This window comes from Apteryx rowi, unplaced genomic scaffold (genome assembly GCF_003343035.1).
Source record: "Apteryx rowi isolate R43461 unplaced genomic scaffold, aptRow1 scaffold_395, whole genome shotgun sequence".
Taxonomy (NCBI): domain Eukaryota; kingdom Metazoa; phylum Chordata; class Aves; order Apterygiformes; family Apterygidae; genus Apteryx; species Apteryx rowi.
In genome coordinates this window covers 286632-305402 of record NW_020450474.1, presented here as the reverse complement: position 1 = coordinate 305402, position 18771 = coordinate 286632, and the positions used below count along the sequence as shown (strand labels likewise).

General features: G+C 38.4%; 1 protein-coding gene across 1 annotated transcript in view; it reads left to right on the top strand.

The window, feature by feature from the left end:
* Positions 1–18771, top strand: part of CNTNAP2 (contactin associated protein like 2) — a gene marked incomplete at its 5' end in the record, with an annotated part of 659794 nt that overhangs the window by 552768 nt on the left and 88255 nt on the right. The window contains 2 exons of the mRNA XM_026074688.1: positions 5710–5928; positions 8395–8631. Coding sequence (XP_025930473.1) covers positions 5710–5928; positions 8395–8631 — 456 coding nt within the window. The remainder of the gene's footprint in view (positions 1–5709; positions 5929–8394; positions 8632–18771) is intronic.

Below are 18771 nucleotides of genomic sequence, written 5' to 3'. Positions count from 1 at the left end.
ACAAAATGGCTTTTAAAARTCTTTTCCTCAGGCAACAGTAATTTCAGTGAGAAGAAATCAGTAATATTGTTACAGAATGTCTGGAATCACTGATATTTAAAAACTAAGTTTACAGCAAAATCACTAAAAGTGTTAGTGCTAAAAGCTCTACTTCCTTTTTCACAGAGAAGTAACATTTTATCAATAAATTTTATCCTAAGGATTGTTTACTTCTCACAGAATATTAGTTTGTTTTACTGACCCTGACTTGTTATTGTATTACATGTGGTGGACTGATTTATACCATGAAAAGTGAGTGTTAAATGATGTTAAATCAAAACGATAGCTTTAGCCACCCTATTTTTCTTTTCTTGGTAGTTTCGTAAATAACTCCATAAGATCCAAGGGGGTGTAAAGTTGCGCCACCTTTTTCGTTTGGCTTTTTAACCTACAGACAAATGCAGAGTGTGTCCAGTCTGCACAGTGAACCCCCGTGTTAGAGAGATACCTGAGCTAATTCTGAGAAAGTTAATATGTCTGCATAGCTCAGCTCCCAGCTATGCTGGGTTTGATCCTAGATGCAGTATAGCCTCTCGTTAGGACTAATTACTTTTGGCACAGCATCATGATGATGCAGCTGTGCAGCTTCCAGAGCTAGTTCATTTGGCACTTAGCTCAGGGATCACCGCAGTCTGTGGTGTGGATGTGCACTAAGTCATTTGGTCAAATGAGCAAAGCTTTTGTTCAATAGTTCAAATGACCATTTCATTTGGGAATTTGATAAATGATGAAAACTTGCAGATGCTTAGTCCAATTACTGAAAACGCGGTCATGATTTTTGATGACTACCTGATTATTAACAGTCAATTAAGCTACAGAGTAATTCCTGTATTGTAGTCAAGGAACTTGAATCAACAATTTCTCTATAAAATGTTGTTTTGGTAGCATTGTTTTTTAGTTTTGTCCCTCGATAAGCTGCCTCCTCAAAGCAGGTCCTGTGTTCCAATACAGCACTTCAGGGAAGCATCTGAAACCCCTTTCACATATTTTGAGCAGCCAGGAGCAAGCTATCAACACTATTTGCATGTTCACATGGCCATCTCACCCCTGTGCAGATGGGGGCAGCAGGGCAGGTAATTTAGAGGTGACTTTGTAAGACTACCCTAAAACTCAGCTATCAGATTGTTAGTGGGAAGGGTGGACAAGTTGTGCATTTACTTGCACAACTTTAATAACCTAGAAAGTTGACTTTTTCCAGAGTCTACTGAAGTCCGTGGAAAGAATCACGGTACCTACAGATATGAGACCTGGTCTTCAAACTGGAGACAGATTCCGTATATATATACATAACCCACAGGCTTCAGGAGCATTTAGCCTCTAACAGTTGATCAGATTTTCATTCATTTTCAATCATTTCACTGAATTCTGTCTCCTAGTTTGGTCACTGAGYTGATAGTCAGAGGTTATATTTAAAAACAAGTTGTCCAAGAAGTTTTACAGATGCCGCTCTTCCAGATATAAAATATTTTCAAACTGTTGATTTCATGGAACAAGCAAGCAAGGTGGAGAGGAAAAATATCTATCTGGCAGTTAAGAGTCTATGGTTTATAGCTTATTGTTGTACCCTGTTTTACAGGCAAGTAAGTGAGCTCAGAATCTAGCCATATACAGTACCAAGGCATTTATGTTCTAAGAGTGGGATTTCAAAAGGATCCTAAAGAAGTTAGATACTTTTCCCTTTGATACAAGTCAACCAAAACATTGGTGAGTCCCATAGAAAGGTATATAAATACATCAGGGGAGTCAATAGGAAAAGAATACAAGGAAGAACCTAAAATTATCCTTTTCAGGGAAAGGATAATGAGAGAGAGGGAGAGAAAGAGAGAGACATGCAAAAATGCCTATGAGCAAAAGATTGTAATCCTTCCCACTTCATTTTTCATAGCTGATGTGTCTTTGAGCACTTCCATCTACTGCTCAGCATCTTGGGAACACCCAGCTGTCTGTCAGCGTCTCTTTCTTTGGCGGCTGGCTCATTACATCTAGGGATTCTAGCCTGCCATTTATCGGCAAGGATCAAGCTAGAAAAATAGGAAGAAAAAAACTTGAAACATAAGGAATTCTAGCAAAATGGGAGACTTGCTTATTCATAGATCTTAAAGGCCGGAAAGGACTACTAGATCATTTAGTCTGACCTGCTGCATAGCAAAGGACATGGAAGTGCTTTCCACTTCCCAAGCCTAAGAGCTAAAGCATATTTGTCAGAAAGCCTTGAAAGGAAGAATCCAAGAAACACAGAACCTCACAGACAATACAACTCTGTCCCTTTGTGTTGTGGGCAAATGCCTCATAGATCTCAGACAGGAAAACTGTGAGACCTGAACAGAACTAAAAACAAGTTACTGCTACACAGTAAGAACAGCGAGAAGGGCATTTTATTTGCAAAAGTTGCACTTCTCTATAATTCTACCTTCTGAGCAGACGGCTGCAAATGACCTAAGACCTTAAAAAATTGAATCGGTGAAAGGATCATGTTCAGATTTAATTATATGTAATTGTTCAAGGCACAGTAAGGGTAAAACTATGTGTAGCCACAAGTCTCAGTTTATTAAGTGAATGTGTGTGGCAGGAGCACRTAAAAAAAATTCACCCTTGTTCAGTTTTATGGAATTTTCATCACAAAACTTTGTACTGACTGACTACACTAACAAACACATTTATTTTCTCTGTTGATTTCTTAACTAAGCAACTTCAGATATTTGTTCAAGTCTGATCCCCATTCTCATTTCTTTGAACAACTGACTTGAGTTTTATGGTATTTGGTTGAAYAGGAAATAAAATGGTCATTAGGTTAGCTCACATCATGAGCTACCAAGTGACTGACCAGTACAAATATCTGCTACCTGTGCTGCTGATTTGTTTTTGAAAAATCCTACTCTGGTCCAGTTGGTCACTGTAAACAAATGCCAACTTGTGAACATATAAGTTAAATGTTTTCTAATCCTCCCCTTTGAAATTCTGTCAGAATAGTACCACAGTTCTGTGGACCCAGGGTGTGTTTGAGGCAAAGATGCCACATTCTGCAAAGTAAGCCATACTTAGGAAAAAAAAAAAATCGCTACTTGTCTATATAATGAATTATACTGAATTTCTGAATAAATTTGATGTTCTTCCAGTTCTATTACGATGCCAGTACTAATCATTTTACCTAGAGATTCCCCTGGCTGAAGAACACACTTAAGCTGTAGACTCAAAAATTCATTCAGACAGAAATTGAGAATTAAGAGTCAAAACCAGTGATAGAAGTCACCTGTAGGACATACCAACATGCAGCCTTTGCTCATCTGCTGAAGCTTTTTATATTGACATACTTCATATTTTTTCAGCCCAGCAGTCTAACAAACAAGTGTTTTATAAAACCCCCTTGTTTTACATGAATCATGTTTTTAGGTTGCTTGGGGATATGTCAACACAGCCCATAGATTTTGTGCTTCTCTTGTACTTCTCTAACTTCCAGGAGGTCAGAAGGTACATACACTGAAAACAAACCTTTGATGAGGAGATTTTTCTGCAATGCTTTACCTCCCCAAATTGTAAGATTAAATATAAAAATCTAATATGAATTTATGCAGATGGTATTCTTGCTTTTATATCAAAGTTAATAATTTTCTCCAATAAGTATAATTACAGCAGAAGTCTTTATAGTTGAAGTCATTATAGTAGAAGTGTCTCAGGCTGTGTTACAGACTCCAGGCTAAAGTCATGCATAAAGCTGGACTGTGCAAGCACAGAACTTCTACTTGAAATATCTCTGTTTGCCAATTCTCTACACTTCTCTTCCTCTTTTAAAGGAAAAATAATTTTCCTTTAAAAAATTAGACCTGTATCTGCCTGTAAGACCAAGAACTTGCAAGTCCAGAAGTACTCTTGTAGAAGTTTTCAAAATGCTGGATGGGGTTACACTCAAGGCACCCACTAGGGATGTCAGCAGTACTACCAGTTGCCTCAGGGTAAGAGGAAAACTCTGCTAAGGAGTTCTCATTCTTACAGCCCTGTAGACAGACAGCTTTTGGGAAGCAATTCAAGCCCAACAGTGAAGAGATCAGAAGGATTTCTTCAAAGCAAAAGCAATGGAGAAATACACACACACTCTTGAAAATAGACTTGAACATAAGTTATAACTTAAATACTGGAGAGGCTTTACTCTAATTTCTAATTTGCCYAAGTTTACTGGCAGAACCCCTGAATTTATAAGACATGATAACATTGAAATGAAACCTCTTTACTTTTTTAATGGCAAGCCTTAGCTCATACAGATTTTCTGTCTAGTAAAGTGCAAAAGGCCAAACAGACTAAACTTATGGTTTATGAAAGGCAGTTCATTCAAGAAATGAAACTGTTTCAGTCAGCAGAGAACAGAGAGTAATTCAGTAATTAAATAGGCTTTTAATTTTCCTTTTAGTAATTACTTTTGCAGAAAAAAAAGAATGAAAAGTGTCATTTGTATAATACATTTTGTTTGAAAGAACATTTTCTGTAAAAAGTTTATTCTTTTCCTTCCAGATTTCATAAAAATGTCTACAGTTTAATTCAGTCTGACAAAAGCGTTGTGAAAATCTACTAGGACATGCACAAAAAGCATTTCCCACTATTTATCAGTATTGTTAGTGATAATGATCATTGAGTGGCCAATCTACCACTATTTATCAGGCTTGCTGAGTGCGATTTTGCAAGACTGGTTTATTAATTCAGTCAGTCAAATGAGAAGCCACAGCTGAACTGAAAACATAGTTGGGCACTGGATTTTTTCAGATGAATAAAAAAGGAGCTATGACTTTTCCTTCTTATATGTAAGAAAAACAAACTAAATGGAACTCTCAGTTGTCTTTACTTCTAGCTGATATGTCAGTGAATAGTGAATGCTATTACTGGTAACTCTTTCATCTGATGTTCTGCTACCATAAAATAATTGCAATAGCCCCAAATTTTATAACCTAAATTTCAATAGGAAATTCAAAATTTTATTTCTTTAATCAAAAATCACCTATGTGTTATTAATCATGCTCCCTGTTTAATAATTAGTACCAATTATGTAATTTGCRGAGTAGGACCTGAAGAGTTGTCTGTTAGAGCATAACAGACATTTATAAAATTTCTGAACATTTCTGTATCATTGTAAATCATGAATTGAGCACTATAGTGCTGCCTAAGAATTCATTCCTTTTTCAGCCATAAAATCTCATGTCATTCATTACTGCTGCTTCATATATTTATTAGTTCATTGTAAAAATTAATTATTCCTCAAAAGAAAAAAATACAGACTTCTTCTGCACCACATTTTTGTCAAAATACATACTTACCTAAAAAAGAAAAAGCTATGAAAATTGGAAAATGGAAAAATCAAAAATGAATTTCATTGTTTCACTCTCTTTTGATGTTTTCTTCTAAATGTTAGTGAACATATTTTTCCAATACTACTGAAAGTATATAAAAATAATATAAAATAAAAAATCTTATTCAAAGATATAGTTTGTTGTGGTTAAATTTTAAAACTTAAATGCTTAAAACTTTAATTTCTTTTCAAGTGAGATGGAACTAAATATGCTTACGAATTTAGAAAGGTAGCTGAGCAGTGTRTATCTTTAATACAAATTAATTCCTTTCTGTTTAGGAAGAATAAGTGAATATGGTTGCAACATAAGATGTATTCCTTTTTGCTTGGTGTTTCAGCTGCTACAGAGGTTTCCTTTTCATTTGATGTTGGAAATGGACCTGTGGAAATCGTTGTCCGGTCTCCCAGCCAGCTCAATGATGACCAGTGGCATCGGGTCAATGCAGAGAGGAATGTCAAACAGGCCAGCCTGCAGGTAGACCAGTTGCCCCTGGAGGTGCGGAAAGCACCGACGGAAGGACACACGCGCCTGGAGCTGTACAGCCAGCTCTACGTTGGTAAGATGCAGGGGCGGGAACGAGGCTTCACTCTCACATACTGAATTCTCATTGCCTGGTGTCTTGTCAGCAGCAGTTAGTTTAACAGGTGAAGTTTCCCTCCTGAAGCATTTGCTTGACAGCACACACACAAAAAGAAAAAAAAAGAAAAGCATCTCCATAATTATAGAAATAAGAAGATCAACTAAGAGAAAAATATTCTATGCTGGCAACTTGGCATTTTGTGTTCCTTCCCATGCAGCTCATGCTGAAAAGCTCCTCTAGCAGGGAATAGTGCCAAACTCCTTTTTTGCAGGGTCTCTCTCATACGTTCTCTTATTTGCCATGGAATTGAAAAATTCTGAGAAGCTCATATCAGGAATGCATGTGCCTGCAGTGCCCATCCTGGTAGTGCAGCACTTTCAGCCTCCTTAGATTTGGCCATTGCCCATGCTCTTGTATTCACGGCTCTCCCAGCAATATTCTTCCTTTAGTCCCATGGGTTGTTTGCCCATTTGATGTAGTATAGCATGCTGTTGCATCACGCAAATGGATCAAGTTAGTCCGGCTGCTTTCTGGAGTTGCTACTCTCCACTGCATTTTGGATATATTATTCCAGCAGCACTTGTGTTTCTCTAGCTGTTAGCCCTGAAGCTGTGAAGTGCAGACATGCTGTACATCATTAGTTGGAATCATATTTGCATTAAATAATAAGCAAAGAAGCACTTTGCTACTTCTCTAGATATCTGTCCAGAGGAGAAGAGGTGAGGGGGAAAGAAAAAAGAATCAGGATTAGCCAGGGTTCAACAGAAGAAATAAATTCTCTGGTAAATAGCAAACTGTCACTGCAGACTGTGTATGTGTCACCAGATGTGCAGTCATTATTAACAAGCTCAGTTTCACCTTTACTGTTGACCATGATCTCAATGAAAGGCAGTTTCCAAACAGCTGAAATATGTTTGTTTAGAAAACCTTTTCAAAGAATCTTAACCTTTTAAAAGAAACGTCAAGGATTTTGCTGAAAACAGGAGGAGCTGCAGAGATCTTGGGGAATTGTTAATAATTGTTAATTGTTATAGGTAGTTTTGAATTAACTGGTACACCAACAGTGTTCAGAAATACTTAGTGTTTGCATTGCCAAAAACTGAATGTCCGAATCTGCACCAGATTTTCTTTCTGAATCATATCCATTTCATGTAACTTGGTGATTGGGGCACGCATCTCAAAAAACAGAGTCTCTGATTTAAATTCTTATCCTGAGTCAGACAGAAAATTGATTTGAGTTAGGGTGCCCCAAATGAACATCCTGAACATCAGGGCTGGAAGAGTAATATTGAATAAGAATTATTTTGGTGCCTCCTGTTCTACTATCTGTAGAATAATTATCTATTCCTTGGGCCAAAGAGAGAGCATGAGGGATGATGACTTCACGTCCTATGGGCTAGGACACTCATCAGGAGGGAAAGAAGGGAATTAGATCTATTAGGATTTATTTCCTCGCCGCCGTGTACATTAGTTTATGTAGAGTGGAACCATTCCAGAATGCCCTCTCCTGAGGGGCCTCCCCTTACCCCAAATTGTCCATTTACCACCTTTTGATTTGAAGCAGCCTGCTCTCTTGATCTGTGTTTATAGTCCTRTTCCCCACCCAGTTAAATACCAGTTTCTGTGCTCTGCTGAGGTGAGTGTTCAGATCTCCTCAGGAAAAGGGAGGGCTCTGCAGCATCTGCAGTAGTGCAGTAACCACAGGGATGAGAGGAGGAAGAGGAGAAAGAATGAGAGCCACTCGCTGTTATTTGCTTGCGTTTTTTAGTTTTTTGGTTTTTAATCCAGCCCCAGACAAGGTATTTGCTAGCTGAAACTACATTTTTCAGCAGGTATTTTCCAGGGAATAAAAAAATAACAGTTCTTAGTGACTGCTAAGAAATGCCGTCCCAACCCAAATTTTCAAATACAGCTCTTCAGTGTTATTTCCTTCTCCCTTTACTCTGGCAACTAAACAATACACCTGATGCTGTTTGGAAATGAACATCTGTATTTCCTATTGCAACTGAGAGTGAGGATTTAAATCTTTTTCCCATTTCCCCATCTTAACTTTGAAAAATGTAACACTGCCTAAGGTATTATGGCATTATTAGTAGCATCCATCATCACTAATCATATGGAACATAAGGCTGTATCTTAGCTAGAGATCCAAGCCTATTACTTTCATTGTTTTCTCTAAAAATCTTGAAAAGAAATGAAGTCTTCCAGCAAAGGACTGGAGTCTCTGCTAATGTAATCAGCCAAGGCACCTACTATTTATTTCTGGTATGGTCTGAAAGCTTAGATTTGATTGTCTTCTGCTTCTTTAGCGCATGGGAATTCCTTGGCTTTTCAGAGAAGCCACTTCTTTCCAGCTGTCATCACAAGCTTGGCCGGATAGTTCCCATAAAGCAACAATAAAAYCTGTCCAGTGTTGTCCCACTGTTTTGCATTCCCTTTCAGGTGCTGCTGGAGGCCAGCGGGGCTTTCTAGGTTGCATTCGTTCATTGAGGATGAACGGGGTGACGCTGGACCTGGAAGAGAGAGCAAAAGTCACACCGGGGGTGAAGCCTGGCTGCTCTGGCCATTGCACGAGCTATGGAATGTACTGCGCAAACGGTGGCAAATGCGTTGAGAAGTACAATGGCTACTCTTGTGACTGCTCCAAAACAGCCTACGATGGACCATTTTGCATAAAAGGTAAATTTCTTCATGCAGGAGGCATAGTATGAGAGGAGAAAAAAACACAATAGAATCAATGCTTCAGCTTTTATTAATTAAACAAGTAAATCCTGTTTAATACTTCTTACAATCGAGTCAAATTATACTCCCAGGGATTTATACATGATGATTTAAAACCAAATCTCTCATTAGTGATAATGTATGTTACCTATTTAAATCAAATAACACAACAACAAAATTAATCAGGAATGCCTGTACTCATAGCRGGTCTGGCAGACTGTATTCCACAGTCCTGAGCTATTGAATAATAAATTCCTACTAGCATAATGTAATGTTTATTCCTTTAGACAAATATGAATTTGAACAAAAGCTACCTATTCTGATTTAGAAATGTACTTGGAGATACGTAGGTGTGAAATTTGGGTTGAATATTTTATAAACTGGGGTGGGGAGGCAGCATTTGGATTCAAAATTCTTTCCATTCATAGCCAGATCATGTCCTTTAGTGGTTCAAATTGGGTTAGAGATTGAGCTTGTCAGGTTAAGAGAAGGTACAGAGCTCCCACATCCATGTTAGTCCTTGGGAATGCCAAAAGCATGGACTGAACTATCAAAATCAATGATTGTTAAGAGACTGTTTTATTATTGACACATATGCCTATATAAGGAAGAGAGACAGGAAGGAAGTGAAAGACAGAGGGTTCTTACATGCTAAAAAAAGTGTGGATGAAGATGCTTATTTATTTCCATATGATTTTGTTTATTTGGACTGGAAATGATTGTGACAAAGTAGTAATGGGAAATACAATTTCCCAAATGTTTGCACAGTGTGCAGATTTTGTGACCATTCATTTCCTTTACATTTCATAGGATATTCCCATTATATTCTCCAAATATTCTTTTCAGCACTTTGAAAGAATTCATCACATTTTTCTGAGGTGCTAGTATTTCTCACCAGCTTTCTTTCACTGTGTTTTTATTGGTATATAAAATCATCCAGTCTGTTGCTTTTCCTAAGCATTTCTAAAAGCTGTCTCACAGGGTTGTAATCCTACAGTTTCAACTAAGAAAAGTGAACGTTTCTGTCATAAGTATATGTGACATTAAAGGAACTTCCAGTCTCATGAACTGCTCTTCTTCTGCTTTTAAGTTACCCACCATACCAGGACTCCTGCTGGCAGGTTGGGTCATCAGTGACCAAATACCCTTAATCAGTTCATCTTGCTGGTAGGGAAAAGCTCCTGTCCTTTGGCATTCTGTTCCCCAACTCCTTCATAACTTCTCATCTTTTCAAAGACATGCTTTGAGAGTTAGTTTGAAAATACCCATACCCTGCTCCCTTGCAGCCATACTTAGAAGCAGCTAAGTGTTTAGGAGAAAGAGCCAGTCATGTATTTTCTCCTCCTGTGCTTCAGCCTGTATCCACCTTCATTTCGTTGTATCAGAACACAGCTTTGCCCATGGTGTACAATAGCTCGTACGTTGGAATATCCTCTTCTAAAAGCTAAAAAGTCGTTTTCACATCACCAGTTATTCTGATGAATGACTTTTTATAAATTCCAGTAAATTTGATGTATTTTTAGTGCAGCTGAAGGGAAGCATGTGACTGCTGCTCTGCTTAATGGCTTAATGCTTGCATACCAGAATTTCATCAAGTTTCAGTATGCTATGTTGCTTTGAAGACAAATATAAAACATGTCCATTGCATCCATGACTGTACATACAGTAACTCTTGGGAATTTGAATATAGTGAGCTCACTTAATTTAGCAAACGTCCTAAAGAATTTGTTATGAGTTGAGGAATAATGGTAATACACATTTAGCATTCCTGTTCTCCAGTGCAGTTACGTCTAGAGGAAACCCACTGGGGCTGAAACTGTGTCAGTCTCTTACAGATGACATGTATTAACTCAAAAAAAAAAAAAAAAAAGAGACAGAGAGAGAGAAATTGCTGCGATATTCAGTGAATTTTCTTTTTAATATTTTTTTCTGTATTACTGAAATTCATCACACTGGTTTTTACTGATGTTTTTCTGTTTCTCATAAAGATAGGAAAACCCCAAACTTCTGCCAAAACTAGCTGTAAGCTAAATGTTTTATTTTTCCAGAATGTGGATATAACAGGATTAAAAATTCCGTGAGGTGAATGCCCAAGAACCTAGCACAGACAAGCCCTGGTTTTTGGTCGGTCTCTAAGCACTGTTGTAACACCTGCAATAATCATTATACTCTTCATTCTCCTTATGAGCCTCCCAGTCTAGCCAAAGGCTTAGAGTTTTGGCAGTAATAGTTTGGGCATTTTTTCTCTTTTGGGTGTCGCATTGCTTATAAAATTCAGAATATACTGCAACCACCATTTTCTAGAGCAGGAGACTGAGAATTTTGAGACCAAACCTTCTGGAGTGACCTCTAACTTTGGCTGTCTCCATTTTTGGCTGCCCATGTTTTCTGTATCAACACTCAAGTTTGCGTAAGTGCCAAGTACCCAGATCTTCCACTGAACTGATGTGGAGTTATGCCTTAGAGCCTCAGAAAATCAATTCTGAGCATCCATATGTTGGCCCCCTAGTGTCTTGGTTGGTCAAAATGATTTGCCTTAGGTCACACCATCGGAAGTAAAACTAACAGCTGCCATCCAAAGTAAAGCTGAGAGCACAGTATTTGCAGGGCACGGCCAGGCCTCACGGTGCAATATGATACAAAGCCCACAATAAAACTTGCTGTAAGCCACTGCTGCTGGGCTGCGCTGAGCCGTGTGAAGGTATTCATGCTAGCATGAGGATCTCGGCACCACACTGTGTTGTGCAATTTAAACATGATGTCAGATCTCTGCTTTAAATATCAAGGCTATTCCAAGCAGTTAAAAATATTTCTCTAAATCATTAAGAACTAATGTGCAAAATGCACATTATCAATTTCCTTTCTGTTAGCACTGAAATCCAACATAGCTATTGAGAATAACCCCAAGTATGGTTTCCTGTGGGTGATTTCATGGGGCTTCTCTGTAAAAACAATCATGTGGCACCGGAATAAAAGTTAAAGGATAAATTAAACACAAAATAGGCTGTGTTTGGAGCATCCCGTGATCAAAATAATTGTAAAACCTCTGAAACAAATGGTGCTGATAATGAGATCTTTAAAACAGTTCAGTTTCAGCCCAATAAATTTTACATTGTAAATTTAACTTGCATTAAGCCTTTTAAATTGAGTAAAATACTGGAACATCTTGTAAATGTTGCCAAACTCCCAAGATTTTTGAATGAAGAGGATCTTACCTTTTATTTCTAATAACAATTCCTGGAATCTTATAGCATAAGCTCCTGGTCCATGAGACAAGACTAGATATCTTTACTAGATACGAAGAGAAAAGATAGAATAGTAATTGACAGTGAAATAAATACTGGCAAAACAGTAGAGTATTTTTTGCAAAATTTGTTGGAGAAGAGCAGGGAATCTTTCACATCACATACCACCTTAAATATAGGTTATTTGTATACAAAATTTACCTAAATTATATTTTTACACATGTGAATGAAAGCATCCCAAATCTGTTATTTTGATTAATTTCTGTCGGAGTGGGGGGAACGGGCCCGGAGTAACGATGAGTCTCAATATGAGTATGGTCGTTCTCCCTTTATTAGAGCTTACACAAAGTATATATATCGACAAGCAATACGCATGCGCTAGCAATAGTTACATGATTGGTTACAGTTTCTGTCCATRCGYATAAAGYGGATAYATGATTGGTGCAAGGTTGCTGTCTGCGCTCCATCGACATTTATGGAACCTAGTTCCGTCCAGACTTGTTTACCAGTTTTGTGAATACCTTCTTTTGTAGTGCTCAAGGCCGCTGCAAGGCTTGCTCGGCCGCTGCAAGGCTCGCTCGCCTTGGCCTACATTCCTTCCCCTTACCCTGAGAACGGGATTGCTCATCCCAATCAGATCATGCCCTCTCTCGCTTAACCATTCCTCCACAAATTTCTTCATTAATGCTTTGACATTTTCCCCATTCAGAAAGTATTGAAATGTCTGTAAAAATATTTTTGAAGAATATGTTCTCTATTTTCAAGCAACTCTGTTCCTTAAAGAAAGGGCATAGTTGAATACTGCTGTGTCTGTTATGGTTTTTACCTGTGTCACAGCATGGAGTTGGATACTGTGATGTTTAGAGAGCAGTTGGCAGGTATAAGAGAATGGTGATTGCAAATGTATTTTCCATAGCTAATGACATTGTTTGATACTCTCATCAGATCCTGTAATCCCCTGCTGTCGTTACAAAACACCGCTCATGTCATGTGCAATATTTCTTTCATTATACAAATGAGTTTTTATCACTCGTGAAAATAAAGAGACCGGCTCCAGCAGTGACTGCAAACCAGCAGATGGTGTTGCAGGGGAGAGGTGACACTTCCCAGATCATTCCAGTGCCCAGTCTCCTCTGAGCAGACCATACCAATCACAGGGGCTCTCACGGGGCCTCTCGAGGGAATGCAAATGGGGTCTAACTCACGATAAGCAAGATTATTTTGCTTGTTACCTATACTAGGAATTCAGTCCAGCTGTCAAGAAATAACATGGTTAATGCTTTGCACTAGGACTTGGTTTTGTTACTTTTATTCCTTTGAGTACATTTTCCATCCCGAGTGGCTCTGTTGGTTTGATGGTCATTAGAACCAGACTTTTTAAATCATCACATTGAAATCAATAAGAGATGTTTCAAGAGAAATATAATACTCAGCAGCAGGGAAGGGTGGCATAAAATATCACCTTTGATTATACCACAGTCTTTTCCTCCCACTGCACTTAATTTGCCACGGGAAGCTTTTCTTAGCTAAAAATTTTCTTTCAATAGTCAAGTCACGTGACCAGTCCCATGCATGGCATGGCAAACTTTTGGGGGTTGATTACTTACAGCAAGTGCTAACAGAAGAAGTGATAGGAAAAATCTAAGCAAATAAAGTATCATTACTATCAGGAAATCACCGTACAATGTTTTGTAAATAATCAACATGTCTCAGAGTAAAAACAGGCCTTGCATAACATGGATTTTTTTTTCTGATTAAATCCTTCCTTACAATCATGGATTGATGAATGACAAGAAATTGTGTTGTCTCCAACCTGATTAGCAGCAGGTGACACGTGATTAATGTGGTAGTTGCCTGAAAATTGCACTATTTTTTTTACAAGAACAAAGTGTGAAAATACAGCCTGACATCTATTTTTCCTTTATTTTTGTTTTGTATTTAGGGCATATGCAATTGGCTTCAAATCTCCTTTCACTGCTCTGAGAAACTGTTATGAGGAATAGCTGCAATGTTTCTGCAGTCCTGCAGATTGCTTTCTGACCTTTCCCTGTTCTTTGCTTAATCATAAATTCTCTTCTTTTTTTCCACAGCTGTCCTCCTATCACCATAAAAGCATTTCTGAGAAAATAATTAATTTTTGTTCCTCTAGAAGACAAACCCTCTCCTTCCTTTAAATGAAAAATAGCAAGGGTCAAATGCTGAAACGGGTATGCCGAGCAAGTGGCAGCACTGTAATTTGGGGGTCCCCTGGGGAGAAAGCCTCCCTTCTTTGGGTATTGAAGTGCTGTGGATCACCTTTAGGAGAAGAAAATGCCCACCACCAAGACAGCATGGCAAAAAAAAAAAAAAAGACATTAAATAACTGGTGTTTGACTCAAGTGCCTTCAGGTGTTCTGGAAGGGTAAATTCAAAGTTTCCCAGTTTCTGTGCAGTTGCTCAATTTGCATGAGCAAACATGAAGTAGAAGAGCACAGTGTATACACTTTTTTCTCCAGCTCCTTATGCAATCCTTATGCCATGCCCAAACTGAACTCCTTCATGTCTGTGTTTACATTTATATGAACCCTGAAAGCACTTACAATAACATTGTCACAGTCAGATTTCCATCCTCTCTCCCTACCTTCTCTGCCTCAGAGGAAAAATCAGCCTTTTATATGGCTTAGTGGATGCTAAAAAGACGACCAGGTCTGGCTACTCAGGCACATTGGTGAGACACCTCTGCACCCTTCCACAGACTCTCACAAACTGACACTTGATCATCTCCAAATTCTGCTCTGGTTACACCCATTCAATTCCCTTTAATTTGCTGGTTGCAAATACGTTTCATTTCTTTAAGTAATGTGGAGGTGATTATTCCTGTGTTTTAAGGTAACTAACTTTAGTTTTCATTGCTCACACCCCAAGAACCTAGGAAATCAAAGGAACCTTCTTTGCCCTGCCCCTTCCCCACAAAAAAAAAAAAAGAAAGAAAAAAAAGTGCTATGTATAACATGATCACAGTCTGTTAACCAAAAGTTATATAAGAAATTTTCTTTGGGTTAGGAATGTTAGGCTCCCAGTCTAGTACTTACTAGACTGAACACCGTAGAGGATCAAGCTTTTCTACCTATGGATCAGACTTCAGGAYTGGGGTCCTGGCCTCTGCTGAAAAGTAACGACTACTTCATGTCTATTGAGTAYAGATATTTACACACTGAAAAAAAATATATTCTATAAAACTATTCCATTCTTCTGTCCTGTCAATACTGCCTTATTAAACATGCAGTTTGTGCTCCAGTGCTTTGAAAATTGCATTTCACTTAAGTTGCAAGAATTTTTTTATTGGAAAAAATATTTTATTTTGTTTTTAAACCAAAAAATACCTTCCCTGTACTACCAACATATCTCAAAGAGATAGAACCAGATTATAAACTGAACTTCCCAGTCTATCATCGATCCATAATACACTTCTAATAAAGTGCAGAGATTTCTTATTCTGTATACAGAAAACAAATAAATAAGGATAATAACTTCAAAAAAATCCCAAACCTTGCCTCAGAAAATGTGATAAACTTTCAATTTCTTTGTCAGCTAACTATAATAGGCCTGCTCTGGTATCATTACTCACTGAATGCAGATATTTTATGAAAGATGAGCAGATCAACCTCAGCAACACTGTTGGCTGCTGAGTGCCTTAGTGCCTGTGCACAAGCAACTGCCAGATTTAAAGTTCTCACGCTGGATACCTGCATGGAATATTTATACACTTGTATAAATAGTATTGGCATCTTCAATTGGCATTGAAGTAGTATTGGCTTCTTACAAGCTGGTAAGGTATTTCTCCTCACAATAACTCTGTGGTGCAAGAAAATGTTGTTATTATGGTAATACAGAAAGCAAACAAGATAATGAGGGAAGCAATGAACTGCTCACTTTGGGAGTGGATACCTGTGGTACAGGAAGGTATTGAAGCCCGATCTCCCCAATCAAAATTGTCACTCAGAATACTGTGCAATCATCAAATGGCAGTCTCTAATATTTCTCAAATGGGTCTTGTAAAGCTGCAAGTTTTTCTCTGAGGTTACCTAGAAAGCACCTCCAAGGACCTGCTGGAAACCATGAAACCTGTTCTGATGCATGTTTGACATTACAGTTTTCTTCATCCATATCATTTTATTTGATAGGGTGTTTTAACCATTATGGATACTTGCATTAAAAGGGAGCTGAATTTTCATTTAGATTCAGCAGAGAATATGCAGAACAGGTTGCTGTTCCCTTTTTCTAAGCCTGCTGCCCTAGACATCAGTTCAAACTGCTGTAGCTATAGAATCCATATATCTATAGTGACTCCCATCAGTGCAGAATGAGCCACAACTGAGATTTGTCTGACATTGTTAGGCTTTCCTTGGCATATATACTTCTGTCCAGATAGAGCAAAGCAGAATAAAAGGCACTTGTGTGTGTATATATATATATATATATATATACACACAAGTATATTTATATATTTATAAATATATATTTATAAAAGGCTATTGTAGGAAGTTATTTCCCTAGGCTTTCTATACATTTAATGGAAGTTGAAATAGTGGTTCCTGCAAAGGAGACTCAGAGCTCAGCCTCACTTAGGTACTTTGAATTGCCTCCTGGTCGAATCTACCTTTCACCATTGACTAGGGATGCTTGTAGGTGCAGTGAATCAGGTGGTGTAACCTCATCTTCCATGGCACTCATCCAATTCTACTGAAGGTATGGACTTTTGTATGTCTTTGTATGAACTTCTGATCAGCCCCATAGTTTCACTGGCACACATTAATTTCCATATTCCCCAGTTCTGATGGTCATTTGTTCAAGAAAGCTGTCTTTATATTGAGTACTTATATATTTATACAGATAAACCAAACATTCAGTGGGTTTGGATGCTATTAGTTTCAACGAGCAATTGCTGCATTGTACTATTCTACTCCACCCAGAAAAAATTCAAACATGCATCAAAAATGATTATAGTGATGACAGCCCAGTACTAGACTTGATGATGCAGGAAGAAACCTTTAAATCTCAACTTCTCAGTTTCAGGAACTAAATATTATGAGTCTGAGGGTAGAATAAATGTTAAGTGAGTTAACCAGCTAAGCGATAGACATTACTGTCTTCAGACCACTCAGAGTAAATTCTCTCCCAGATCAGCAGTTATGGTATTCTGACACTTTACTGATGCCCTATGGTCAGGATGTATCTCAGCAAATAGTCTTAATCTTTGTGACCACAGCCTGAAAGTAGCTGCAATTTCTGGTGCTCTCTAGCACATTTTTTAGCCACAAGGCAGACAGGCCAGCTCTAGATAGTCTATATTCAATATTTATGGCTGTATAAGAAATCAAAAAAGAAAAGAAGAATGATGAATGGGGGCAGAGGTTTTGTTGGTTGGTCTGTCTAAATTGCCCTAGCAATCTCTGTGCAGGCATCAAGTGTGCGAATACCTCCAGTGAATGTCGTTGGTTAGGATTTGGAGGCTGCTGCTGTTCACGTTCAGAAGCCTGTGCAGACAAAACAGAGCATTGAACACTGGCAGGCAGGATCAAAGAGTAGTATTTTTAATTTACTATATCTAACCGTGGCTAAGGTTAGAGCCTCCAGATGGGATATGCTTACAGCTCTAAGCAGGCATTTCAGTCAGATTTGTGAAATGAAGAGAGGTTCTTTCTTTGCTGCAGTTTTCATATGTGTCCTGGCCAGGCTTCAGAGTCTTCAGGATTTTGTCACCAACTTCTGTGAGGAAGGGATTTTACCACAGCACAATGTTATCCACCATTAATGAAACTGCTTTGAAGGCCTAGCCTCAAAAAAGTCAAATATAGTAATATCACAGAAGTAACTAGCGCTGATTTTCCTTCTTCCCCAGATGAAAGGTGGCACAAGCCAGGTCTTGAATTTCCTTGGAAAAATGTGAAATGACAGTTGTCAGACAGTGATAACTATCCTAGTGCAGAAGATAGATTCCACCTTTTGAAGTGCCACTCTTGAAAAGTTCCTGTGTGAAAATGCCTTCTTTTTGTAACTCCACAGACCTGCTGCTTCTTTATTTATTAGGAGTAATATCTTGTACTTGATTCATGACAATAGTCATGTCCAATTTTTCCTCTCCCTATTAACAGCCCAGAGCCAATTCAATTCTAGTGGAGAGCACTGACTTCTGTGTCTTTTATGTGTCTCCGGACAGAAAATTTTTACAAAGCTGTGTTCAGCCAAACCTCTGCCTATTCACTCCTGGCAATGTTTTTCACAGGTGAGAAAAAAGTAACGGAGAAATAAGTTATGCGTGTGACTGAGTGTAGGACTAGCAGAGTCGTTATAACTACCCAAGAAGAAAAGACACATTTCACTGATGTTAAACAGTAGCAGAGGAGATTCAGGTCCCTACTTATATTTTCTTAGGTCTACAACACTCCTCCAGAAATGTCATGATATTGTTCAATTTCTTATACCCTGCCTCAGGTGGAATTTTTGCAAGAAATGAGTTTTTGTTGCTATTTGGCTTTTTTCTCCAGTCTTTCAACACCCCTAGTCCCAGACAGAATGAATCACAGAATCACAGAATCACAGAATCGCTGAGGTTGGAAGGGACTTCTGGAGATCATCTAGTCCAACCCCCCCTGCTCAAGCAGGGTCACCTAGAGCACATTGCACAGGATTGTGTCCAGGCGTGTTTTGAATATCTCCAGAGAAGGAGACTCCACAACCTCTCTGGGCAACCTGGTCCAGTGCTCTGTCACCCTCACAGTGAAAAAGTTTTTCCTCCTGTTCAGATGGAAGCGTCTGTGTTTCAGTTTGTGCCCGTTGCCTCGCGTTCTGTCGCTCGGCACCACTGACAAGA